The sequence below is a fragment of the Phoenix dactylifera genome, unplaced genomic scaffold, assembly GCF_009389715.1.
Source record: "Phoenix dactylifera cultivar Barhee BC4 unplaced genomic scaffold, palm_55x_up_171113_PBpolish2nd_filt_p 000243F, whole genome shotgun sequence".
In the NCBI taxonomy this organism is placed as follows: Eukaryota; Viridiplantae; Streptophyta; class Magnoliopsida; order Arecales; family Arecaceae; genus Phoenix; species Phoenix dactylifera.
The window spans coordinates 776,186-804,060 of NW_024067740.1; the positions used below are offsets into that span (position 1 = coordinate 776,186).

The 27,875-nt window shown below is 40.6% G+C and overlaps 1 protein-coding gene across 3 annotated transcripts; it reads right to left on the minus strand.

Annotated features, from left to right (window-relative positions):
- Positions 1-1,229: 1,229 nt before the first annotated feature.
- Positions 1,230-27,875, minus strand: LOC103714911 (probable histone acetyltransferase HAC-like 1). Of its 3 annotated transcripts, XM_039117589.1 has the most exons (17): positions 27,345-27,870; positions 26,271-26,657; positions 23,987-24,098; positions 23,507-23,801; positions 22,923-23,420; positions 20,784-22,675; positions 14,960-15,280; positions 14,532-14,810; positions 11,037-11,165; positions 10,678-10,878; positions 10,352-10,494; positions 9,939-10,242; positions 9,552-9,691; positions 5,065-5,143; positions 4,569-4,961; positions 1,937-2,154; positions 1,230-1,861 (listed from the first exon to the last, which is right to left on the minus strand). In XM_039117589.1, the coding sequence occupies exons 2-17, from the start codon at positions 26,438-26,440 to the stop codon at positions 1,747-1,749; spliced, it is 5,289 nt and encodes a 1,762-aa protein (XP_038973517.1). In that variant the 5' UTR covers positions 26,441-26,657; positions 27,345-27,870; the 3' UTR covers positions 1,230-1,746. The 3 variants fall into 3 exon arrangements, with proteins under 3 accessions (XP_038973517.1, XP_038973519.1, XP_038973520.1); XM_039117591.1 differs by having other exon boundaries at positions 20,784-22,660; positions 26,271-27,875; XM_039117592.1 differs by having other exon boundaries at positions 14,960-15,256; positions 26,271-27,865.

Consider the following 27,875-nt stretch of genomic DNA (forward strand, 5'->3'; position numbering starts at 1 on the left):
TGATGGTGTACGTGCATGAGAGGAAGAGAAGAAAAGAGAATAGGGTTTTAGGGAGAAAGAATTTTTTTTAATGATTTCATCCCACCATACACAAAATACATGAGTGTATATATACATGGTCAATCATGACCCAAACCCAAAAACTTTCCTAGGCTGAACCACATGAAAAAGCACTCAAGCCAAGCCCATGTACGCCCATGACTTGCATGCTCTCTCTCTCCCTTTGAGCCTAAACCCAGCTCAGTGATGGTTAGCTCCCTCAAGACCCAAATTATCTGAGCCAGTTTAGGTCGGTCGGCCTTCAACGGGGTCCAAGATTGGCTCGGCCTGACCTCTGGCTAAGGTCGGCTCAGCCTTCCGAGGTTGAGTTGACCCCTCTACTATTCCCACTGTTGTTCCTTGCATTTCTTGCTTTGGATGCGACACACTTGTGCCTATACCTTGCATTAATATTGTCCCATTATAGTGTCGGTACACAAAATAGTCCAAGAGGATAAGACGTGCCAAGCATTGATGTAGTATGAGATTACGCACCAATTCAATACCGATATGGCATGGTACATTCGTTCCAGTACAGTGCCGACTGGTACGGCAATCGTTGTCCTAAACTCTAAAACCTAATTCCTAAATCTTAAACCTTAAAACCCTAAACCCTTAAACTCTTAACATTAAGCCCGTAACCCTAAACACTTAGCCCTGAATCTTAAGCTATGAACCTTGAATCCTGAACCCTCAACCCTATACCCTAAATCTTAAGCCCTAACCTCTAACCCCTAGACCCCTAGACCCTAAAATACTAGGACCCTAAACCTCGAACTTTAAACCCCAAACCCTGATCCCCAACTAAAATCTTGGACCCTAAAACCCAAGCCCTAAACCTGAACGCTCAAAACCTAAAACCCTTCGACCTCGAAACCTAGGAACCCGAACCCTAAAACCCGATACAGTGAAAACCCAAACCTCAAACCCATAACCCCATACCCTAAGCATACTGAAAACCATCTTGCCTGCACAAAAATAAAAGAATTGCAATCCTTTAGAAAATGAGGCTGGAGATGGCAGAGCTTATGATGTAAAATTGTAACTCTCATGCAAATCTCACATAACATGTCCCAAACCGATCAAGTGGCTTTTACTGCAAATTGCCGGTCCATGAAAGCAATCAGGTTTAGAAACTTAAAGCCCAATAAAACCCCCAAAAAAGACAGTTAAAGATGCCACATGCCTCGTAATGCTGCTGAAACAGATTATTTTTTTCATTTTCAAACAGACATACATTCTACAAAATGGGACAGGCGTAACAACTGCATGGGCTGTCCATCTGTTCTCCCTCCCTCCAGATGAAGACATAAATAAAGGGATGGAAACAAAAACAACCCTCACTTTTACTGATTATTGACATATTTGGACATCTATTATACAACCATCACCAACAGATGATGGGATTCATATAAGACCAATTAAAGAATTACCCCGGTCGGGATGAGACTGACCAATAACCTTAAAAAGTTCAGCTCAATATGGTTAGCTTTGAAGACGATGCCAAGTCATCAATCCATCTCTGGATCACAGAAAAGCTGGTGGAAGACCAAATTCCCATAATTGTGTTTGATCCATGTGTTTCCACCAATTCATAGCTCTGCTGCCTCCCTATCAGCTGCTTGTCCAGACCAGTCAAATGTTTGGGGTGAGCAACCAGCAGTCTCCTTCCAACTTCCAACTAGAGAAGCCCATCTGTACGGTAGGTCATCCATTGTTCTCAGCAACTTCAGCAGCCCGTTGCCTCATCATCTCCATCACTGCAGCCCTCCGCCTGGAATCAGACTGCTGCTGCAACCTTCGCAAATGTTCTTTCAAATCCCTGGAACAATAAGAACAATTGATAACAATGGACACCGAGGCTTTGTGTATCACAAACATGGATTGATCTACATACCGGCACCGTGGTACACTACATTCTGATTCCTTACAAGCTCGAGCATGGAGTTGAAGAAGATACCACATTTTCTTGCACAGAACACAGCCTCCTGAAGCACGTGTCTTGCAGTACATACCATGACGGAAAAGTCCCTTGACTTTACGGCAATTTGGATATTGACAGTGTGGAAAACGACACTGTGAAGCATGCACCAAAAGATCTAGCATTTTCCTAAGCTGTGGAAACCAGAAAATGGGTAAGGATACCATAAATAAGCAGAAACCCATAAATAACCAGAACATTTCAGTTCACAGAATACTTTGGAATATGAACGATATGCATTATCAAGATAGAATTTTACATTGATTGTACAGCAATCACAGAATATTTCGCAGCAGTGAAACGCAGAAGAGCATGAGAATGAAGGTCACATGAGGAGATTGGGAAACCCTACATTTCTACTCTCTTGACTTTCATCTTTTACACCAACATTTTGAAAGCATACATCTCTTGATAACAAGTGCACAAACAGATTTTTGAATTGTACAAACTACAAACATATTACAAGCACTAGGAACACATAGCTCTGATGATACCGATGGTACTAAGAGAACATTGTAGGTAAGTAAAAACATTAAACTCCACACAGTAACAAGGGCTACCAAATGAATTGCAGGGCATAGTAAGCAACTGATTTTATTAAAAAGATGAATATTCACATAAATTTTCCTTAGTGACTTCTCCAAACAGAATAATTTCTACTTCAACTTAGAAGATAAACCTGGACTCTCTGAATATGCTGGTAGACCAATCCCATTTGAGGCCCACAAAGGTCTGCCGTGGAAAAAGAACCACGCATTTATAGCCATATACCCTACACATCAGATTTCATAACTGAAAAGCTAGTTTCCTCTACCCTAGATTTGATCTTATATGTACCCTGGAAAGTTCCTCTCTTAAGTTGCATTGAACAGGACTTGTTAGTTTTGCACATTGTCCACAGTGATTAAAAAAAACATAACTTCTATCTCAATGAGTAAAGCAATAAGGCATAAAAAAATCCATATCCCTGTTACTTCTCAATTAACTCTATAGATTTTCATCTCCATTTGCTATCTAAAAAATATTTCCTTTATTCTTAGTGTCTCCAAATCAATTCAATACCTTCGTAAGTCCACCATAAAAGATTCTACCTAAATTCAACTTTACTCCTTGTAAGGGATGTTATCATTCATTGCTCAATTCCAAGTCATCTTGATTGTTTGCTCATCGCATCATTTGCAACTAGCAGTTACATTATGCCTTTCACCAATCTTTGTTACCTTATATTAAACAATGTTTTTTTACTAAATAACTTTTCTGGACTCAACATTGACTTCTTCAATTCTAACTGCACTGCAAAATGAACCATAGATATTACAAAGGTCTAATGTAGTAATGCTGGAATGACATGGTTAATGAAGTGAAAGCCATTAACGAATAGAATATGAATGAACCAATAGTTATGGCTTGCCCTGCTCCTATATAAATAGATGTAAGGAAGAAAAATAAAATAAAAATTTAAACGAAAATAGATTTATCCTATTCCTTTTCTCCTTGATTTCATCAAATCAACTTTATGGGAGAACTGTGACTGGTTGATCATAATAACAAAGATCCAGCTGAAGCTTAGCGAACATCTTGTTGTAAACTACAAAATGCCTCAGCAAAGGGCATTTTGCACTCTGATCAATCTCACTGTTTTCCTCATTGATGATGATAACAAAGAAACATGGCTGTGACCCTGCTGTGACTTTTAGCATCAAAATTTGATAACTGTACTTCCATCTTATATGAGCATCTCTCATCCACCCTTCACATATATAGAACACTAATTTCAGGAAATAAAAAATTAGATTGCTTTTCCTATTCAACAAATTTCGGGCTCCAGAACCTAAATGTTTTGCATTTAGACATTGTAACAGATACTTAATAAAATGATTGATTTTACCAAACTAAAATGTAGTTCATCAAACAAAAAAGCAATATTAGATCTCAAAGGAGAAAACAAGCAGAAACTAAATGACAAGAATCAAGCCAGATGTTCATTATTATTAATGAGAATGTTTCATATGTTTTTTCCTGGTTTAACCGGGCTAACCAACAAAGGAAAGACATGCTATAAACCTCATAGGTCAAGAATATTGTCCACCGTGTCTTTTGAACAAAAATTGCTGTTAAAATGTATAAAAATAACTCCTAGAAAAGATAGATAAATGAAAATGATTTTCAAATGTCACCCATTAAAAGTTCAGGATAAAATTCCTTATGTTCGACTGAAGCAATGTAGGAAAACTCTGAATCCATTTGTAACACAAAAATTTACGTTTTAACATGTGCAAGGACCAGAGTGATATTTATTAGGCTAGATATATGCCCATTCCCTCCAACCATGTTTGGCTGACGCAAGGATCAACAAAAGAAGCCAATTAATTTTAATTAAAATATATGTAAATAAACCAGGACTTCTAAAAATGCCCTGAAACAAAATGAAACGAATTGAGCCAAATCTCTGGATAAATTCGACAACATGCTAACTTGTGGGAAAATGGACAACATTAAAAAAATCATTGTTATTCTATCAAATGCAAATTCTCCATTACTAAGATACCTGCAAAACCCGTTGCTGTCGAGCTTCTTTATTTTGAGCATTCTGATCTACCATTGATGGATGATTTGTCAATTTATGGGGATGATCAATACCTACTTCCTTCTGATAACAAGTATTGCATACATCAAAATCAGGACAAATTTCGCATCGCCAGCCCTGACCAGCTTCGATGTCATGATGGCAGACATTGCATGTGGTGACGAAGGCGGGTGCAGTAGGATTATGAAGGTGATATAAGACCATCATTGAAGAATGCTTGGCTCGGCGTAGAGTGTCATATTGATAATGGTTTCCCTGACAAAGGCTCAAGAATGCCTGCCTGGTGTCGAAAAACTCACTTTCTAGGATCTCATCTTTGTCCTTGGTATCCAGGGGAACATCATTAATTTCAACCTAAAGGGAGTACATAAATTTATTGATGTTAGTTGGTAAATAGAAATGCACAAAGTTTAGATGAAAAGAGTATTTGAGACGGGTTATTAAACAAGAGACTCACTGGACAGAGCACATGCTTCTCCCTACTATTAATTGGATGCTTCTCCCTCTCCTCAAGCCTTTGCTCTGCATCATGACACCTACGAGGAAATAGAAACCAATCAGTTATAGATTCCAACAATTTAGGTAAGCTTGCTCCTGTTGAAAACTATACACGAGTGTTTTCTCAGCATAAACTTCTTCTCTCAATAGGCCCTTGAGTTCAAATAGAAATCCATACTAAGTAGTAGTTTAGGGTAATACTAATGAGATGCTCCAAGTCAGTGCTATCAGCAATGACATATAAAGAACTGTTCGTTGATTAACTGCTGTCGTTTTGTAATGAGTGAAAATATATACAAATGGAGGGAGCAATGGCCCTCAACTTGACTTTTATGATATTGACAAACATCAACCATACCTCATCACCCTATATTTCTGGTTCAGTTCTACATATTTAAGTCTAACATCTCCTATGTAACACTAATTAAAAAAAATGATAGCTGTTCTCTGATAATTAAGGAATCAGCCTGAGGATTACAATGCCATACTTAATTATTATCACCAATACAATATGAAATTTCAAGATCTATCACTTATTAGATGTCAACTAGAGTTGATGAGCTGCAATGCTTGTCAACTAGAGTGCCATTGCTTGCAGCAAGATTCCTTTAGAAGGATAGTCCAAAAATTATTGCAAGTCTCAGCACTTCCAGTTGAAGCATCAAACTCCACTTTCAAAGGGAAAAAAGTCCTGTTAGATGCATAGGTTCCCAAAATCATCAAAAACTACAAAGTCGTATTTTAAACAAACTATTGTCTGTTTAACATTTCTTACATTCTTATGTTTGAGAGAAAGTAAAGGCCCCATGTACTTAAAATACTACAGATGTTAAATTTCCCCTCAAGTTTTTGGTCATACCCACAATTTACACATTCATCATGACCTTCCAAGAAAAGTATGGTAACAAAGAATAACGAATGAAATGAGACATAAGAATAAGGATCCTATTAATATTTGAACTAGAGAAACAAGTAGCTGAAGCAATGATGCAACAATTTTATTAGGGTACCAAATGGTTCAGATCAAATACAGGTCAGGTAGAATATGGTTCAGGTGGGATACAAGTCAGCACGAATGTGGCTTGGGTTAGAAATCTATCCACCCGAACACTAAACAGGTCAAAAAAACCAAAATTGAACCCAACCTTTATTAAACAAGTAACCCAAACCAACTTGCATAACCCATTTGATAAACAGGTTGGATTAGTTCAAATGGGTTAAGTAGGTTTCAAGCAGGTTAAACAAATCTTAAACAAATATAACAGGTTGGGTCTTAACCAAGGAATGCTGAACCGGCCCATACCAGCCTATATCTGACCGGTCTGGTTCGACGTTAAAAAATGGTACCGGCCCATATCGGTCCGAACCGGCCCGTCCTTGCCCGGTACCAGCTAGGCCAATTTTTTTTTGGACTTTTGGAGGCCAAACCAGTGGTACTGGTTCGAACCGGTACCGAACCGGTCTGATGGCTATCGATACTGGTTCGGCGATCCTTAGTCTTAACCAAGATCCGCCGGACCAACCATAACAACATACCGGTGGGCACCGGTACGGTACCGAACCGGAGACGCGCGGAAAAAAAAAAAGCACGTCCGCACGTGGACGCGGAAAAAAAAAAACAATGCATCCGCGCAGGGACGCGTTAATGCCATAGATTAGCATTTAATGCCACTCTGTGGCATTAAAAAAGCGAGGTGTCCGAGCGAGTCAGGGAAGGAAATTACTTGTTGTTTATATACGATAAAAGTGGTCTTCCCCGGGGTGAGAAAGAAAGGGATTTCGACCTTCGTTTTTCGGGAGAATGAAATAGGTAGGGCTGTCAACGGGCCGAGCTGCTCAGGCTCGGCTCGGGCCCGGCTCGGTAAAAGCCCGGCTCGAGCTCGGCTCGTTAGTCAAACGAGCCCGAGCCCGAGCCCAAAATGAGGCCCGTTTAAATCTGAGCCCGAGCCCGAGCTCGAGCCCGAGCAGCTCGCGAGCCCAAACGAGCCCAAAAGAGGGCTCCAAAATTGAATTGGATTGGTTTGGGTTCGGACTTAGCCCGTTAACCCAAACCCAATCCGTTAATCACTTAATCCTTCCCTCCCACAGTCCCACGGTCCCACCTCCTCTTTCTTTTTTTTTTTTCTCTTCTCCTTTCGGACCTTTCTTCTGGGTTTCTCCAGAAGCGTCCGGGTGTCCGATGTCCCTCCCCTCCCCTCTTCCGGATGTCCCTCCCCTCCTCCCCTCCGGGTGTCCCTCCCCTCCCCTCTCGCCTTCCTCCTCCGCCGCCGATGCCTCGCTGCCTCCCTCCGCCGCCGATGCCGAGCTCGGTTCCGGAGGTTTCGATCGGAGACTGGATAGGGTTGTCCCTCCCCCTCTTTCTTCTCCGTTTCTCCCTCTCTCTTTTCCCCTCTTTGCCGACTCCTCCACCGGCGACGGCGGCGAGACTGCGACAGAGGCGGGGAGTCCCTCGCACGGGATGGTCGGGCCGCGGCCGGCGACGCCCGCGGCCGAGCCCGCGGCGCCCGTGGCGTCCTCGGCCGTGCCTGCGGCAGAAGCCCGTGCCGGCGGTGCTCGCGGCCGAAGCCGGCGGCTGCCGCACGCGACGAGGTGAGTCATTCTTCTCTTTTTTTTATTATTTCTTTCTTTCTATCCTTCTTTCTTCTCTTCTTCTTTTCTTTCTTTCCTTCATTCTTCTCCGACGAACCGTCGGAACCGAGCTCGGCTGGCGGCTGCTCGTTCTTCTCTCCGACGGTCGACGGAGACAGGAACGAGGATGAGGATGGGGCGGGCTCGGGCTCGGGCTCGGGCTCGCCGCTCGGGCTCGGGCTCGGGCAAACGAGCTTCACGAGCCCAAGCCCGAGCCTGAGCTGTGCCGCCCGAGCCCGAGCCCGAGCCCAATACTGGGCTCGGTACCGAGCCCGAGCCCGAGCCCGAGCCGGGGAGTTGGTGAAACGAGCCGAGCCGAGCCTGCGGAGGCTCGGGCTCGGCTCGGCTCGTTAACAGCCCTAGAAATAGGGGATCTTTGACTTTCCGGTAAGGAAAGATATGGGAACTCATTCATTCTTCAGGGGGGAATAGGAGGTAATTAAACTAGACGAAAGGCCGGGGGGCCCACCCGGATCTATAAATTCCAGTTTTGAGCATAAAAAATTTTCGATCTGGTAAAATAAAATTAGTAGTAAATGAATCATACATTTATATTGTAGACACCAGACGAAGCAGTGGTTTATCAAAATTTTAAGAATCAATATATTTCTAAATCTGTTCATGAGAAAGGTCCAAGAGACCCTATGAATCAATTGAAACCTCAGATTCATACTAGAACCACGATGATTTAATCAAGCAAAGCCTCAAGCTAAACTCAAAGGTTCTCTGAGTAAGAACCGTTTGATGATCAATTACCTCCTTTTTCGGAACCGTGCGCGGGCATGATTCCCTGCTGGGAAACGCAGTTCCCTGCACGGCGAATCGCGCGTAGGCTCGCGATTCTCTGCTCGCGCATCCGCGCGTGATTCCCACAACAAAAAAAAACTACGCGCCCACGCGCTTCCGCGGACGCATTAAATGCCACAGAGTGGCATTAAATGGCCCACGCGGCCAGCCCGCGTGGGTTTGAGCCGATGCGAACCGACCCGGTTCGCACTAGTACTGGCTTGTACCGGTGCGTACCGAGGTACGCACTGGGACAAGTACGGAATCGGTTCTGGCCCAATTTGGGTTGGAACCGAATTTATATGTTGTACCGTACCGGTGCCTGTCGGCACTGGTTCGGTACGGTCCGGTCGGTTCAGCATACCATAGTCTTAACCATGTCGACCAAACTCAAACTATTAAACAAGTGGGTTTATCAGTTAGGACTCTAACCTAAACCCAACCCATTTAATTAATGGGGCAAGTCAGGTCAACCCATTTACAAACCAAACTTGTTCATGCCCAACCTAAACCCGCTTGACTCAGGTAGGTTGCAGGTCCTGGCGGGGTCAAGTCATAAATTGCCACATTTATTATTGGTTTAGTAGTCTAATAAACAGTAGTCTTTGTAAAAGGCCAAGGCTCTCTTGAATAACATGTGAATAGAAAAAAATAACAAGTGTATGTACATCCACTCAACAATAGCGTAGCCATTAGTGTTTGCAATAATCCCAAAGTCTCTGGTTACAAAAAAAAAACCCATAGTCTCCATCACTTTTCAAACTCATATTAGGTAAAACTGATATTTTAGCCATTAAATGTCATAAAATTCTTCCATGTTGTCCTTTGTGAAGACCCATGAGCTAGCAAGTTGTCTAAATGCATGATATTGACAAAATAATAGAAGAGCGTGAGAAGAAGTGGTCATCAATCTTGATGTGCTTCGTTTGCTCATGAGAAAAGGTTAGATAACTAGCAGTATTTAAAACAATGTGGTTATCAAGATATAGAGGAGTGCAAGTCATATAAATGATTTAGTAGCAAAATACTTACTTATCACAAAGTTGGAAATTTTTGCATTGGTTGCAAACCCAACGTGTCCCAGACACCATAAGTAGGCAACAATGAGTGCAACAATGCTGCAAATGAACCATGATAAAATCTTCCTTCATAGGACAGATAGTTTCACCAAGCTGTGCAAGGAAAAAATCATGATTTAAGGGATATCATCATAGAGAGTTAAATTTGCATATAAAATATAATTCTAAAAACAAGAAGCGTAGAGAAAAGAGTAACCAAAAGTCAGGTCTGATAAGCAACAAGTCAACTCTCCAGTTAACATGAATTGCAAATGACTTCCAACATATAATGCTTGGAAGACAATTCCTGGACCCCTTGACAATAAAACCAGCAAATGAAAATTAAAGTATGAAAACATACTTTTTGCATTAACAAAGCATCCTTAGAACTGAGATCAGCCTGACCGGCAGCTTTTAAAGCCCTTTTTGTGATACTCTTCTTAATTTTTCCTTTCTTCTGTTGTTTTCTATCATCTTCTTCTTGGCGAAGTTGATTTATCATATCCTCTGCTGCACCTGGCCAATAGTCTCCATCAAAATATGGCAAACGAGCTGCAGTTACTTTAGCCTTACATTCCCCCAGAGTAACAAAAAAATGATCATATAAATTAGTGAGATCAACAACAAGATTTTCCTTTGCAGCTTTCCGAAGCATAGATAAATACCTGACAAAACATATCAAGAAATCCATGCATGAAATTTAGAAGTGCTAGGCATATATGCAATATCAGATATTAAAGAATAGATATACAAGAACAACATCTTAGCACTCACCACTCCCGAAGCTTGTCAGATTTTGGGGTCTTCTGAATCTCCGGATGGCAATATAAGATATAGTCTTCACCTTTCAAAGGAGGACAAGCCCAAATGTAGCAGCTTGTGAAGCCCCGTTTCTTGCAGTATTCAAGATATCCTATCTGGATCCATATAACAATTTAAGTTCAAATTCAAGTCATAATCAATTTTGGAATCAGAAAAAAAAGGCAGATCATCATTAATAAACAAAACCTCAAAGGTTTATGTGTCTAAAGAGACAATCTCAAGATAATAAATTGTTGTAACAGCCAGTAAGCTCAGCAGTTGTGAGTAGTCCTAAGTACCAGAATTTCATGATAAACAAAAGTGCGTAGAGCTTCCCCAGTCACTGTTTTTATCTCAGGCCTGAAGTATTTGACAGAGTCCAGATATGAAAGATAAACACGCCTCTGGTTGGGGAAAGGGCATTCTGAACCAAATTCTTGAACATACATGCCAAAAAGGCATACTTCTACACCTTCTATCTTCTGAAACAACAATATAGACTGCACAACAAAAATTGGTGAGTCTACAATCTGCAGGTTGTGGAACCCAACACATCTTTGTAGTTAGATAGATATTGTTGGTGTCAACTGCAACTATTTTAGGACAATAAAAGTATTTACCCAGTACTGAATTCATCAGAATTATGATTTTTTTTTACCTTGGACTTATAAGAAAATTCTGTTGGGTAATTCTCATCCTGGAATATTTCCAAAAATCGTTGCTTCACTTCCAATTTTTTGTCAACTGATGATACAACTCTAATCACAAGTCCTTCTGCCCCAGGAACCTGAAATATAAATCATCAATGTTAAGTATGACTATAACAAGAAATTATAATTAACATCTGGTATCAAAATACAAAAGACAAAATAGGAACAGGAAAGCAATCAAAGTCAGACCCTCTTTCATCATTCAAAAAGGAAACATTTTTGATGTATATTGGGATAAATAAAAGGAAATCAAACATAAAAATGAGAGCACATACCTCATATAATGTTGTGTTAATTTATTGAGGGCAAACTCAAAGTACGGTTTCCCAATTGCCAACTTCAGATATAGTTGTCTAAAAGTATTGTAGCATGGTAGTGAAAATATATATGTACAACTCAAGCAAGCAACAATAGAGAAACAGATGCCCCAGTCAATTAACATCAGTTATTGCTGATAAATCATCTGTGCATGAATATGTTCATTACTGGAGCTACAATGCCATTTGTAGCAGTCATTAGGTGATATGTTGAACATACAAAAGGCCACTATGCATGACCAAAACACATTACTAATCAATCAGATGCAGAATGCAGATAGGCTTTGCGAACATGACCTTTTTAGGTATTTGACTGGACAGTCCCACCTAGAGATCAAAAGTTGAGATATTCATTACTAAACTACTATGGCATGGCAATAAAGGTTGAAGTAGATAAGAGCGTTGACCAAGGTTCGCCGGACCGACCGTACCGACGTACCAGTGAGCACCGGTACCGGTTAAAACCGATACCGAACCGGAGACGCGCGCACGAATGCAACCGCGCGCGGACGTCAAAAAAAAATAAAAAAAACAACGCGTCCGCAACGCGCGGACGCGTTAAATGCCACAGAGAAAATGCGCTCGGTACAAGTATGGAACAGAACCAATCGGTTCCGACCCAGTTTGGGTCGGAACCGTTTTTATATGCGGGCCGGTCGGTTCAGCATACCTTAGTCTTGACAGTGATGAAATTGCTCTTCATACTTGTGAGAACAACTCTAATAGTTCCCAGTTGGTACTCTAGGTACCAAAAGAAGAATCTTACAGCCACAGTCGCCTGATATCAATAACAAGAGCATATTCAGCATGACTGCAGCTTGGTCACGATCAGAGTCTAATTTGTCTCCTTTTCAGTTTTCTTGAGTCTTTTTGTTTCCAATCCCCCTATTTGCAATGATTTTATTAGTAGGGTGTTTTGCAAATTTGATAAGTTGTCACATGGCAATGTTTCAGTTCTTTCAAAGGATAGACTTAAACAGCCAAGATTTACCCTTATTCAATAGCAGAAATTGTTTTATAGGAAGCAATGGAGATAAAAGTTCCTTAAGAAGGAAGTGAAGAGATGGCCACTTTATGAGAGATGATCTTTATTCAACGTCCAAAGAAGGTACTTGATATAGAAGATGATGTACGATCACCAAACAAAGACACTACTTCAAACTCCAAATATGAAGATGAAGGAGAGAAATAAGCCTCATTAAATGCATACTAGAAAGTAATTAAACTAAGCCTCACAAAAGAAGAATAAAGAGTAAAAAAGGATTACATAAATTTTGGTTGAATTCCATTGCCAAAACTTCTAAATACAACAGGTCTTCCCCTGCTTAGAGACTAAAACCATGAAAACTTTCCTTGCTACTAGGAATGAAATTGGTACCTCCTAAAAGTATCTAATTATGAGCTTCTGAAGTGGATACTTTCGACCCAAACTCCAAGCCTAACCTTGACCATTAAGGACAAAATTATCATGCAACTGTGAAGCAAAAGCCAGGGAAGAAAAGGTCAGCCTTTTCTTTAAGGGGTACCAAACTAAAAGTTAGCTTTGAAACTGATATTCTCAAGCTAACAAGTGTCTGCCACTCTGCCTTTATCTATATTCTAATGCCCATCTAAAGCACAGATGGTGTCAATTCCCATCCACCTAGGGGTACTACCTAGGGGCACTGCAACTTTTTTACTTTAAAAAATGGCGTAATTTCAGTGACAAAATAATGATATATAGACAATGAATTCGCAACTGAACGTAAGTCTTTCATATTCTAAAATCAAATTCTTATATTTCATTTGCTAAATCTGTTGAAACCTTTGTAACTTCATATTACTGCATCTCTAAATAACTTGTTGCATATATATATATATATATATATACATATATATATACATATATATATATATATAATTAAGTGCATTTTATGTAGCTTTCTTATTTAAATTGCATTAAAAAAAAAATCATTCCATTCATAAAATTAGAATCAAGATATATATTCCGCTCAAACACAATAGCCGTAATTGTCCCTATTTATGCAAAAATAGACATTTATCTGCTTGTTTTGCTTAAATTCCAATACAATTGAGTACATGAGGATCTAATTATTTAGTTTTAAAGATGTTAAATGTTTTCTTCAATTATTGAGAGAGGAAAGAACGAATCTTGATCTTGTAATATTTATTACAAACCAAATGCTCTAACCATCTGCACCATTGAACCAGGATTCAGGAACAAAGGAAATTTTTTTATTTTTTATCTTTATTCTTTAATTTTTGATTTTCATTTGTTCAGTTTTATATTTAATTTTCTCAACTACGTCAAACGAAAGTAAATGACCAGCAATGTAGAGAAATCATAAAATTTTTCGACGCTAACATGAAGTAAGCACTTAAAAAAGGGCAAAGAGAGGGAAACGAGGACTACTGACGCTTTCCGGGACAAAATAAGGAATATTACACTTATTTTGTTGAATAAAAACTTAAGGGCCTGCTTGGATAATCCTATTGGAATCATGGGATTAGGAATGGAATTTCTCATATAGTATATTAGGCCCAGCCCGGCTTAGCCAAACCTCCCCCAGTCCATTTCCGAAACGAGCGAAAAAAAAAAAAAAAGACCTCCACAGGTTTTTTATCCTACAAAGTCCAGGTCTCTCACCCCACCAACCCCTTGCCCATTTTCTCTCCCTCCCCTTCCCTCCTTTCTTCCCACCTTCTCTCTCTCCCCCCGATTTGGTGATCCCATCCCATGAATCTAGAGGGATTCCAATAGGATTATCCAAACAAGCCCAAATTAGTATTACAAAGTGCAGATCAAAGAGTTATGAGAGGCATATGATAAACCCTATACTTTAGAGCCATTAGAGAATCCTGCAGATTTCTCTAATTCAATGAAAGTTTATTTCAGATGTCAAAATCAATAAAAGGAGGGAGGGAAAAAATATTTTATAAGAATTAAAAATGAAAAAAACTGCTTTTGAATATGAGATCATCACTAAATTCAATTGCACTCTCTACCATATAAAATTCAATCCAAATTTCAATTACTACTCCTACAAATATCATTCCTTTCAAATCGGATTATAATTTTCAAAATCAAAAATCAGGAAATCATATGGTCCCTTTTATCACACTAACCTCATCAACATTTTTTCCAAGATGCCGTGCTCTCTCTTGCCTCTCTTGCTTCAGACACCTAAAAAGCCTTTGTTCTATGTGATCACTAAGTATAGTTCTTGGCAGATCTTTGGCACCCAGAACAGCACTCTGTGGCAAGGGCTTGCGCTCACCTCTTTCAATCTCCTCTATGTAGCAATTAGGGCAAGTGTATTCTGCCAGTCCACCATCATTTCTACGGCCATTAAAAAGAGCACATATCTGATGTTGCCAAGCTTCACATTTATCACACTGAACCCACTGCAGCAAATCAAATCATAAAACAATATTCACTTAAGCTTTTAAGCGCAGTTTTTGGATGCCCATCTCCCACTCCAATTTATTGAGAGAGGGCCGGGGGGGTGGGGGGGGGGGGGGATAAAGAAAAGATGAATCAGAAAAAACTTTACCCATTCTTCAGCTTCCTCATCATTTCTCTTCTTCTCAAGCTTTGCCTTCTGGAGTTGTGAACCATCCACCTCAATAGTTTCACCACGAGCCTCATTATAGCATGGAATACAGAAGTAATGTCGGGTTTCACCACTTCCAATGGTATAATACATTGCATTCCGCTTTATGCGAGCACCACATGGTGTACAATATATTGGAGGAGGTTCAAAGTTAAGCTTTTCCACTGCACACAGCTGGCATGAGTTCTCACTCATTGAATGTTCCATTGCTTGATTCTTTTCAGCCTTGGCCTTACTCTGCAAGCAAAAATTCAACGAGTTCTAGCATGTGCAATGAACAAAACATCACACAAGTCAGGAAAAAATTCAATCATCATCTTAACTACTGCTGGATAGTGTCACTAATGCTGAGAGAGGGCTAGTGATGATACAATCAACACAATCAGAAACAATAGTTGAATGTTTATATTCGTGACTAGTTTAGCAATTCAAACAAAATAAGCATAAAAAGCAATTTTCAGCACACAACCAGAGCATAAGATTATGAATGACTTGCTTATACACTCTAGCTTCCAAAAAGCACTTTGATAGATAAATTTATAATATGTTGCACTTAAACCCTAGCTTCTGTTGTTAACAAATACACACACAGATCCTCTCCATCAGATTGTCTAAATCCCAATTGCTACAATTAAAACACGTGCTCATTTCCAATTAACATAAACCACAGGCTATATTCCAAATGTTTAGAAGTTGTTAACAAATATCCAAAACCCAAATGTAAGCATCTTCGGATCCTTCTCGCTACTATCATTTAGACGTACTTGGTCTTTCTTCTGTCCTGACTTTTGCACCTAAATTTGAGACCTATCCACATGATGGTCATTTCTAACCTATGCTGCACAAAGCCCATCTTAAATTGTATCTTCTTGATCAAGGTTAGCGGAACCGTCCCGAACTGGGCAATTCGGAGAGTACCGAGCCGTTTCGGTGGCGGACCGGCATGGTTCCGACAATCGAAACGAAAAGCATCCGACGGAGGAGAAAGAGAAGGAAAGAGAGAGAGCAGGGGGAGAGAGAGGGAGAGGAAAGAAGAGCGGAGGCCAGTAGAGGGTCGGCGAGCGCGTGGAGGGGGAGAAGGAGAAGGAAAGAGAAGAAAAGAGAGAGAGAGCATGGGAGGGAGAGGAAGGAAGAGCGGAGGCCAACGAGCACGCGGAAGGCCGTAGAGGAAGGGCTCCGCCTCCGATCTCCTGTTTCGTTCGAAACAGGGGCCCTGAAGGGTCTCCTTTTTAAATTTGGCAATTTTTAAGTGAAGTCGGCAGGCTCTCCCATTCTCTCTCTACCACGCCTCCTCTAGTGTATCGGTACAGGCCCGTCACAAAATGGTACGGAGGCGTACCAACCCATGCCTCCAAGCAACCGGTCTGGGTCCGATTCTGGCACAATAGACGTTATTCTTGATAGCACCATTCTTATGTTCAAGAACCTTTAAATGGTGCTTTTCTCTCATTTTTGAATAAGACTGGGCTAAGAGCCAAACCAACTTCATTAAAATATTGATTTCGATGGCGAATGTTATATTCTACCAAACAAAAGAAACCTTTTACTTCAATATTTCTTTCAAATATGTGTGTTTGGCAAATGCAGATTATGCCAAGGCATATCTCTACTTCACCTATGCTACTCTAATCTTGTTTGATAATCATTTCTCCCTTCATCCTATTCAACTGACAATATTCAGGCAATATATATGACTTGCTTAGGGAGCCTCTCATCACCAGTGTTGCATGCATAACAATGAGAATCAAATTCAAACACATCTCTAGGTGTCTAACTTGGCAAGAGAAAACAAGATATGTAAAAAACAATTTTAATTAAATATAAGTTTAAATATCAATATAAAAGTAAATATTAAAAGATATATTTCTAAAGGACTTCCAATATGTATTTTTCTTATCCAAACTTCCCAATTAGCTTAAGAATTTTAGAAAATTAACAATTTGCAAATTATTATATGTAAATCCTTAACCGATCTCCAAAAGAGAACGAAACCTCTCTTTAAACATCATTATAGTGGGCCAAGATCCACCGTCCCAACTATACCGACGTATTGGTAGAGACTGATACCGGTACAATACGGTTCAGTACCCGTTGGAACCGATACTGAACCGGCCAACCGCGGACCCAAAAAAAAACAGCGCGTCTCGTTAAATGCCACTTTATAGCATTAAATGGCCCACGCGGACTGCCATGCGTGGGCGCGATGCCCCACGCGCGGTTCATCCCGCAGGGGCGCGCTGCCTCGCATGGGCGCAGTTCCTAGCGCGGGGTACCGCGCGCGGACCTTTTTTTTCTTTTCTTTTTTTTTCTTCTTCTCTTCCTCCTTCCCGAACCTTCACTCCTTTCTTCTCCGCTCTCCTCCCCTCTTCTCCTCTTTTTACCCCCTTCTCCTGCGAGCAAGGAAGGAAGGAATTGACCCAGAGGGGGTGATCCTCGTCGCCATCGTCGAGGTGCTTGAGAGGGGGTCGGCCCGAGGCTAGATGCGAACCGGTACTCTTCTTCTCTTCTTCTTCTCCTCTTTCTCTTCTTCTTCCTCTTCTTTCTTCCTTTTCTTTCCTCTTCTTCTTTCCTACCGGTGCGAACCGTTTTTTAAGGCTGTACCGTACCGGTGACGGTCGGTACCAGTACGGTATGGAGACCTTGTAGTGGACAAACTTTTTTTGCTAGAGTCAACACTTTACCAATTTGTAAAAACTTCAATTAATAAATTTTGATAAGTATCCAAGTGTCTTACACATATCTGACTCAGATACGTATGCAACATAGATTATAGGAGCTGGACAAGAGTGACAAAGTAACACAGTTCATCACTTGAATTTAGTCGCATCCCCACACCATAAATATTCTCTGAAGTTAAAATCAAGATTACTCATTTTGATCAAAATAATTTCAAATAGACATGCTCGAAAATTTTTCCTAGTTCACTATTCAAATTTATTTAGCTTATTGTATTGCATAAGCTAAAGGGCCTCTGCTTGCAAATATCGGTGTTTCTCCGTATGGTGTTATAAGTGTAAAGGCTTAAAGCCGTTCCTCCAATAAGCTTATTAGCACCACAAATTCCAAAATTGAGTAAAGCATATAGAGAAGAAATCAATTATAGGTTGAATTGGAAGGAGATGGAAACTGAAATACTACAATATTTAACAAGTAACTTGAAAACAAAATACACCCCTTTCCTCATGCATCATTCACTGCCAAACACCCTTCTTCCTACTTCTTCCCTACCCCTTCATCCTCCAATTATCTTCATTCACGGAGTGACCTAAGGTTCTTTATATCCAAAGATTTATTGTAGAAATCAACAAACAAGAAAGATCCAATGGATCTGTGCCTATATCATGCCTTCTGGTAACATATTGCAAGGGTACATAACTACATACCCTTTATAGTGTCTATGTGTCAACCTGTGCAGTTGTGCATGAGCCTACATGGATGTATATCAAAGCAATATATACCAATACAGTTTGATACACAGCAGAATGAGCTTGTACCTTTTCCAATTTAAACAATGCCTAACTATCTTTTACAAATGATTTTTTCATTCCTTTGGCTTTTATTTTAAGCATAAAGAGGGCCTAATCCACAAATTGGACATGCTAATGATTAAAAAAATGTGTTCATTCTATATGGAACAAGTGATTAGAAATAAAGGTAGCCCATAGTCCATAAACTTCCACAGTACCACCAGTATATGAGCTTTCCATAATGCTATCTGTAGTACAGCAGCAGCAATGTGTTATAATGTGTAACTGCAGTCGCATACCACTCTAATTTCATTGTTATCATAATTCCATAGATGCTGAGATTATTTTGTTGTTGTTAAGCTAGCATAATTTTGTGGTGTTCCGACAAAAGTACTCAAACCTATACAATTTGCATATTTAAATATTTCTAGAATGATCAATAACCCAGGGTTTTAATGATTACTTGATATATTCATGTGTTTAAAATATATCTACAAATTAATCTAAAGCAACTAAAAATTTGTCTGTCTTCAAAAAAATGAATAAATCACTAAATGAAACTATTACACTTTACAAACTTGGATATCATTTGGTGTCAAGGTTACACCAAATGTCAACTTTGCACTACATGGTAGAAATATCATGCTAGACATTAGCACAGGCATGATATGCAATAATTTGAAAATAATCTGCCTCATGATCAACCAGTATAAAATCAATAGATCTATGTGGATTGCCCATGATCTGAAACTAACCAGGATCAAATGTCGTTTCCATCTTTGCATTTATAGTTGGATATTGGCAAAAAAAAATTAAAATTAAAAAAGCATCATTGACTCTTTTGGCACTAGGTGAATAGTGTAATCCTCAAGTTGGTGAAGTTATGCACTCTACACCAACCAGAGCATCTGACAATGCCTATTTATGATCAAGAATGATGTATTCTTGACCAAGTTGGTGTAATCCTCAAGTTGTTATTATACAGTTAGAATACATGCTACTCCTACAAAGAATGATCAAGAATACCCCTACAATTTCTGTAGCATAAGTTTCTATATGTGCAGCAATGTGGTTTCTAAATAGTGCACTACAACTATGTAGTTATATACTATATATTCACCAGCGTGCAGTATAGGGACCCCATCAACCTAGGATCTAAAGTTTAAAATCTAGAGATATGAAAAGTATGTAAAATCTAGAGATATGAAAAGTAATTTTCCTAAACAACTGGTGAATATGTAAAATATTCCTAAAGTCTATGGACCCTATCAACCAGCATGCAGTATATGGACCTCCTTAGGTAATGAAAAATATAATATTCCTAATGAATAAGTTAACTGACAATCAAAAAGTTATAATAGATCCTATATACACCACATGTAGCCCCATAGTTTTCATTTCAAATCAATAACTAAAAAATAAGCAAAGATATGAACAAGTGTTTGAACCATATTGAGCATCTAAAGATTAGTACCTCTAGGTCTAACCTCATCCATCATTGCATTTCAAATCCAATAGTCAAAAGGTTTGTAAAGCAATGAATAGTATCAGATTCGTTCAAACCTTATTCACTGAATATTCTAAAGGAGATGCTTAGAATGTAAAAAAATTACACTTGTAGCATAAACAAAAATACACTATTAGTAAAACAGCTAAATAGTGTGCATCATGTATGGATCAAAAGGTGTGTCAACAATCAATAAGGTATATTTCTACTTACCAAAAGAAAGAAAAGAATTTAACAAAAAGCACGAGAAAATTTAAGTAACTTCTTTATCATCAATTGTCTAAGAAAAAACTAATAATCGCTTAACATCTACTTTATGAGTCAAATGTTGATTCATTGATTTTGAAGTCCGAGCCTATGGAGAGTAGGCAAGCAACCTCTTCCCATCTTTCTTCAAAATCCCACTGCTCCACTTCTTCCTTACCATTACCGGCACTATCTGGCCTTTGTGGAAGCTAGGCCCTTCAATCCCATTTTGCATTCTTTAAATTTTGGTACCTCTCAAGAAAGTAGGTTGTTTGGGTGCCTACCTCTCAAAGAGAAGATTCAGTGATCTCTTCTAACAAGAAAAGCGGGATAGTTGCACTTAGCTGCACAATGGCTCCAAAATGGCCATCAAATGAGACAGTATTTTATGGTCCATTTGCATGGAATTACTATCCATGACTCAATGAGAATTACCGAGCTAGCAAATCTTTACTAATTAAAAATGCATGAACCTGATGCTAATAATAAATATGCTGCATGTTACAAAAGTAATCTAGAAATATTTTAAAGTGCAAAAGCTAACCTGACCAATCCATTGCCTCAGACTAACAATATGCTTCCTAACTTGTTCTGGAGTGAACAGCTCAGTTAATGAAACACCTTTTATCTTTGGCTTCCCTGATTTAGTTCCAGCCATTGGATCTGTTTGTGGATCATTTGCTTCCTGCTTAACTTCAGTCTTAGCTTGGTCAACCTCTTTTAGAACCACCAAAGCTTCTTGCTTGGCATGACCATCAACATCATTTGAGACACCATGATCTATATCAGGTCTCATAGTACGCACATTCCCATTGATACCATTGCCAAACATGGATGAATCTTCATGCACAGAGCCCATTAATGTATCCATTTTCCCTCCTATAACCTCAGAATTAGTAGACATTGTCACATCAGTCTGTTCACATTCTTGTGCCTGTTCTACTTGCGAGGCATGGGGTTGGTTTGGAGGAACACAAATAGGAGAAAATTCACTCTTAGGAACAACAGAAGGGGATATATGTTGCACTCTCATGCGTTTCAGCAAAGAATGGTGATCATCGGAAGTTTCAACAGCTGTTTTGTCTCTCTTCATTCTCTCAGCTTCTGACACATTGATACCTTTACATGAGCCATGAGTCTGGCTCACCAAACCAGAATCAGGTAGAGAATGAGCACGTGCCTGTCGATTTGATACTATATATTCACGTACAGGAATACAGACAGGACAATTTGTTGCTTCACAATTACGGAAATGATTAGCAAGTCTCTTAGAAACTGAGCAGCGTGGGTATGGACATTCTTTCCTATCACATTTATCCATATGCTTCACTAGATCTTGAGCTTTTATGCAGTAAGGTTCTTGACATTTTCCTTGCGGAGCTGAACACCAACGAGCATGGTACAAAAACAACAGCCACCTCAGCTGGTTGAGATAATTTCGTTTTTGTGTAAAGTTTTCAGGTCCACAGGTCACTCCTCTCGAATATTGTGGCACTGTAGCACTTACTGCTGGAGCAGCAAAACTGGCGAGACACCCCTCTGATGATATATGAGGTCGTTGAGCTTCATCTTGTCCCGCTGATCTCTGCTGAAGTTCCTCCTGGATGTGTTGTTCAACTGAAGACTTATCCGGCATGTGGTTTATCATCAATGATCGGGGTTGCCATTGAACCGGCACGAGCACCTCTGGTTGTGATCTACCAGAAAGGCAACTAATCTCATTCTGAAACTTATCATCCTGCTGGTGTGGATGCAATAATTGCTGTGAACCCTGTGACAATGAGGCATGAAGACCCTGAGAGCCAGATAAACGACCTGGCCATTGAGCACTTTTCAGATGATCATCAGCAGACTGCAGGTTTTGACTCTCTAACTCTGGAAGGTGAATTTGTTCCGTGCCTTGTGGAAGCAATGATTCATTAAGGGATACAACTGCATGTTTGGGCATTAGCTGTCCATAGAGATCGGAAGGCATTGAAAACTGCCTCAAGGTATCATTCTTTAGCACAAGCTGTTGCTGCTGCTGGCTTTCTTGATGCTGTTGTAGCTGATGTTGATTTTGAGCAAACTGTGCATAAGGCTGATTAGGCTGTTGCTTAATTTGCTGCATTTGTTGTTGTGATTGCAGTAAATTTTCATGTGTGGGCTGATTGGACTGGAAGTTCACCTTTTGTGAATGATCCAACATTTGAGGTCTTATATGTGGAAGCTGTTGCATTGACTGCAAACTTGCATGATTGGTTAGCAAAGCTGAATTTATTCTTGACTTCGAGTGCAAGCCTGCAGTATTCATATTCAGGTTATTTGTGGCAGATGAAGTGGATGACCTAGGTCCATAAATGCTCCCAGAACCAGCTAAATCAGTTCCCTTCACTGCATAACCATCCCCTGCCATTGGTAACATACGCTGGGACAATGATGCTGTACACAAAGACACTGCAACATCATCACAATTAATGACAACTAATTAGCCAACAGGCCACAAATGATGAATGTACATGAAAGGTGGACACACATGCAGACCTGTAGACTACAAAAATAGTAAATCAGCATGAAACTCAAAAAATAGAGGCAGATAACTTAAATTGCACATATAAAAGCAAGAATGCACATGAAATACACACCACAGACAGAATGATGCTGTAACTTTAATAAAAAATTTAAAAAAAGTGGATATAATTACTTGGGATCCTTTGTCGGTGATGTTGCTGATCAAAGTGCTGCGGTATAGGTTTTGGAGAGCTACCATGATGAGCTGTACTAATGTGGCCCTCTGATGCCACGAGCCCATTTCCCAGCTGCATGTTACTCCCAATTAACCCTAACCCACCATTCACAAGTCCATTTGTAAACCCATACACTGAAGGCTTCTGCTGCAAATTAGACCTCACTGCAGCACCAATTTGGCCTCCAATACTATGCAATATATGGCTGTTTTGACTTCCAACATACTGCTTCGGTTGTTGTGACAGTGGAGCCACACTGGACTCAATGCTGGAAAGCCCAATTCCACTGGAGCATCCAGAGTTCATGGACACTGCCTGTAGATTACTAAACCCAGGAGATGGTACCATTTGACTTAGTTGTCGTGGGATACCCATTGAAGCCATTGATATACTGTTTCCACCAGAACCAAAGGCAGCATTGGCAGGTGGGTGCTGGTACCCATTAGATATTGGTCCTAAACAAAAAGGACACAGTCATTGTCGCTGCAAAAAGAACAAAAAAATGAATAAGGTAATCAAAGAAACAAACAACTAGAATTACCTCTGGATGCATTGAAGGAGGCACTATCAGTTAAGCCATTTCCAGTTGGTAGTAAGTTACCCATGTTGGCAATGCCTATACCAGCACTACTGGCTGTAATAGCAGAGTTTTCTGCTGCACAAGAAACTCCAGAATTTGTGCCGCCATTATGGGGTGTACCAGGTGTTGGAACCATTGTATTGAGAGAAGAGGAAGAAGTGAAATTATGCAACAAAGGGCTGTGGTTTGGTAAACTCCTCATTATCAATTGCAAATGGTGCTCAACTGGCTCCATCACCATACTCATGTAATCTTCCTGATCACAAAGATATGCATGTTTAGAGGCAGTGACAGAAGTTAGCAAGGCAGTCAGCAGAAATAGTGCAAATAAATTAAGATTATATAGGTCTTAAAACAAAAAGACATGGGTTAAAAACACTTGACTTTATAAAATAATTGTTTCACCAAAGCAAAGAAATATTGATACAAGAACAAGAATACCTTTGTAGCAGCATCCTTGAATATGCACTCTTCCAACCGCCTTGCAAGTTCTGGTAATCTATGCAGCCAATCACCGGAAGAGGGATGATTTCTTCTTCCAAGGTAATCGTAACTGTGTGCACTCGATCATTTAGGGTGGTCAAGACAAATAGTAAAAAAATCACTCTTTCATTATCCATAGCACTAGATATTTGGCAGCAGATTAACAGTAAAGGCTCTAGATATCAAACCTTGACTTCTTCAAAGTTTGTCTAGAGTGTTACCGATTCTAGGAGAACTTTGGAGGGCCATTCCAGAAAGCATATGAAACTAGTTTAGTGAACAATAACATAAGCTCCCTTCTCAATTCATCTTCTACCTTTCACGATAATCCATTCTCTTGCCCAAAGTTGAGTTAACCAGGGATTTCACACCACAGTACTGAGAATTGACTCAAGTCCAGTAGCATTTAGTCTGGGTGGTTTATGTCAAGCTTTATAAATATGAAAATGCCTTGCAGATTAAGGTTTCACAGGTACATTTATCTTATCAATTAATGTATCACTACTTTCTGTTTATCCCAAAGACTAGCATGGAATACTATAATAGAAAAGGCAAGAATTTGAAAGGAAAGTTATAGTAGAAGTAATATACACAAATAGAGGCATACCCCCTGCAGAAAAATTACTTATAAACAATGATAGACATGACAATTTTTATGTGCATGAAGTTTCCATCTCAGATAAAGTGGCTTGTTATTGCAAGTTGTCATTCCAAACAATGCAGCAACTCAGCAACTCAGCTAATGGCAACAATTAGTGAAACAAGACAGGAATAGTGGCAAAATCAATCACTTCTCTCATAATGGTAGGTAGAACCAACTATGATGCAATATTCATATTGGCAAGACTCTACTGTTGACAGAAGCATGCTGATGAGGAATCTTTGATCAGGCCACAACCTGTTGGTGACAAAGATGCAATAATGTCACCTAAGGATGGGCGAGAGAGAGAGGGAAGGAAAGGAGAGAGCATAAGAGGGGGAAAGACCACGACAAGGGGTGGCAAGCATCCCATGTGAAAAAAGGCCTCGAGAAGTGTTTTTTTCATCCCACGAGGATCGGGGCCCTGTATTTCAGCTCTTCTTTTCCCTCTCTTGCTCTAACCTTCTTCTCCAGCCCCCTTGCCAAATACTGCCAGAACTGACAGGATTAGGGTCTGCTGTGCCGTATCGGGCACCGTACTAGTTGCCGGACAGCACGAGTCGGTACGAGCTTGCGCCATGCCGTGTTGGACCTGTACCGACACAGAAGACCATAGGAGAGAGAAAAATAGAGAGAGCAAGAGGGGGAGGGAGAAAGAGGGAGAGGGAGAGGGAGAGGGAGGGAGGCCGGCGGAGGGCCGGCGCTGGTGCAGGTAGCGGAGGCTACGGCCGAATCCCTGTTTCGTTCGAAATAGGAGTCCAGCTATAAAAATTTTGCAATTTTTAAATGAAGTCAGCAAATTGCTTGCCGACTTCACTTAAAAATCACCAAATTTTTTACTTGCACCAGTGTCGGTCTCTCTCCCTCTCCCTCGCCCTCCCCTGCTCGCTCTCTTTTCTTCTCTTTCCTTCTTCTTGTCCTCCTTCGGCGACGGTATTTCAGTTTTTTTGCTAGAACCGTCCCGATAAGCCGCCAGTATGGTTCGGAACGTCCCGAACCGGACGGTTCGGGAGGGTTCCACCAACCTTGGACAGAATATTCCCAAAGAGGCCCTTATGACTGAAATCCTATCTCGGCATTGTACATGGTACTTCACAATAGGTGTAGGACCGACCAAGCTGCCATATATAGTTGAATGGTGATAGGGACAATCTAAAATTTCTGGCATGAGCTATAGTGACATTATGGTGGCTAGGTCAATATAGTGGGCAGAGGATTCAGATAGGGCAAAGGTTTAATTGCTAAGTACAAATGCAGATTTTGCCTATCACAGGGTTGAGACAATCCAACTCCATTTTTGTTTACATAAATGACATATCATGAAAGCTAACAGTTTCATGTATTTGGATCTAACAAGTACTTAAATCTTGAGTATCGCTCCAGCAAACAGTCAAGCAGGTTCATGTGTTCAGACCTATCACCATATTGGTGGAAACCTAACAAAATCAGATGGAGCTTCAGGTTGAAAATTAAGCTATTTTAGGCACATGCAAATAAATAAATGCAGCTTGTTTGTATACGATATAAAATGAATGCTCTTAGTATTCAGGGAATAATATAAAATACAATGAATTTAAAGCAGTAGCCTAATGACCAGCTTACATCTTGTCACGCATAGCTTTGCGTCCTGCCAGAAGTTCGGGATCCATGCTAAGAGGTCCTAGATTCTGTATCTGGGAATGTAAAGGGTTGCCATTGTGCTGGGACAAACCAGACAATTGTGATCTTGCTTGATTTGTCATCTGTCCTGAAATATGCGCACGTACATTCATCGTCTTCCCCTGTATCTATAGAGAATGTGTGTCGACACTTATGGCTTGAGAATCCAAACTTCAAGAACCCCGCACCAATCATAGCATATTAAATGGAAGCAAACCAGAGAGGATCAGCCTCATGATTCCAGTCACCAAAAGCGAAGCCTATCACCTTTTCTTTCTCATGTCATCTAGCTCTTTTGGACAAGGAAATGTAATCTGATCGATGTCCCGACTAGTAGAAGGAAGATAAAGAGGTAAAACGAGTAAAGAATTAACGGGAAAAGAAAAGGAAGAAATCACAAAGATCTCTTTTTTCTTCTTGCCCTCCTCCTCCTCCTCCTCCTCCTCCTTCTGTTCTCAAGTATTTTAAGTCCACTTGCAACTTAGGACATTGACCGGCTGTTTTCAGGACGATTACGATCATCAAATACCCTCAATTCAACAGTCTAATGACTGACTCCTACCATCAGTTATCATGTCAGCGAAGGAAACAACGCGATAGCAAAAAGCAGTTGTAGCAAATAGGAAGTGAAAAACAATAGTCAGGAATAAACTAAGGCACGAGAACAAGGGCTTGGGAAGGTGATGATCACCTAACCATCTAAGGCCGCAGTTGGATGTCAAAGTGACCGTATTCAAGTACATGGAAAATAGAAGGGAGATCAAAATTCGGCGTAAAAAGAGGAAGAGGGAGAAAGATAAAGTGGAAGAGCCCAAACCCTAGCCGGAGATAGACCGAACGCCCTCTCCACGTTCTGGCAGTTCCCAATCGAGGAGCGAAACCCAACCCCTAGAAGAAAGCAGAACCACCGGGGGAAGAGGAGGAAGAGGAGGATAGGGTGCTTTATGAGCGCCGCAGCAAAGGAGGAGAAAGCGATGAGCAGGAGGAGGATAGACGAGACCCAACCGACCGACACACCTTTGCTCCTCTCTCGCAGTAGCAGCTACGGCCTGCTGGCGGGCGGGGTGTGGAGACCGCCTGATGACGACCGCGGAGAGACCAAGAGGGAGAGAGAAAACCCGAGGTTCGCCAACCCCGGACCAATCACGGATCCCGCAGGCACGACAGGGGATCCACGAGACGAGGGGAATTCTTCCAAAAGAAAAGAGAAACGAATGGCTCCGCCCGCCCTCCGACACCGACCAAGAGATTATTACGTGAAGGAAAGAAGGCGGCCTTCCTTTCCTCTCTTCTTCTCACTTCGACAGCGTCGGCGGCTCCGATTTGATTGATTTCCCGCCGGACGGACGGACGGTTCTGAGTTTCTTGATTGATTTCCCTAATCTTTCTTTTTCTTGTTGCCGACCGCCGATTTGAATCCTATCACGATTCAGGCCAACACCGGAAGCGCACGAGCGCAATTGGGAACTGGGATTATCATGCGACGCGGGATGTAGTGGGATGCGATGCAAAGTACCCGAAACGGCAACACAATTTCCCCCCTAAAAC

What these genes read in the sequence shown, in the direction of transcription:
- LOC103714911 (XM_039117589.1), bottom strand. Translation starts at nt 26,440, where the DNA reads ATGAATGTACGTGCGCATATTTCAGGACAGATGACAAATCAAGCAAGA. An exon ending in ATGAGGAAGCTGAAGAATGG is followed by an intron (nt 14,811 to 14,959) that starts GTAAAGTTTTTT and finishes GATTTGCTGCAG; the next exon opens with TGGGTTCAGTGTGATAAATG. An exon ending in TGTAGTGTACCACGGTGCCG is followed by an intron (nt 1,862 to 1,936) that starts GTATGTAGATCA and finishes TTATTGTTCCAG; the next exon opens with GGATTTGAAAGAACATTTGC.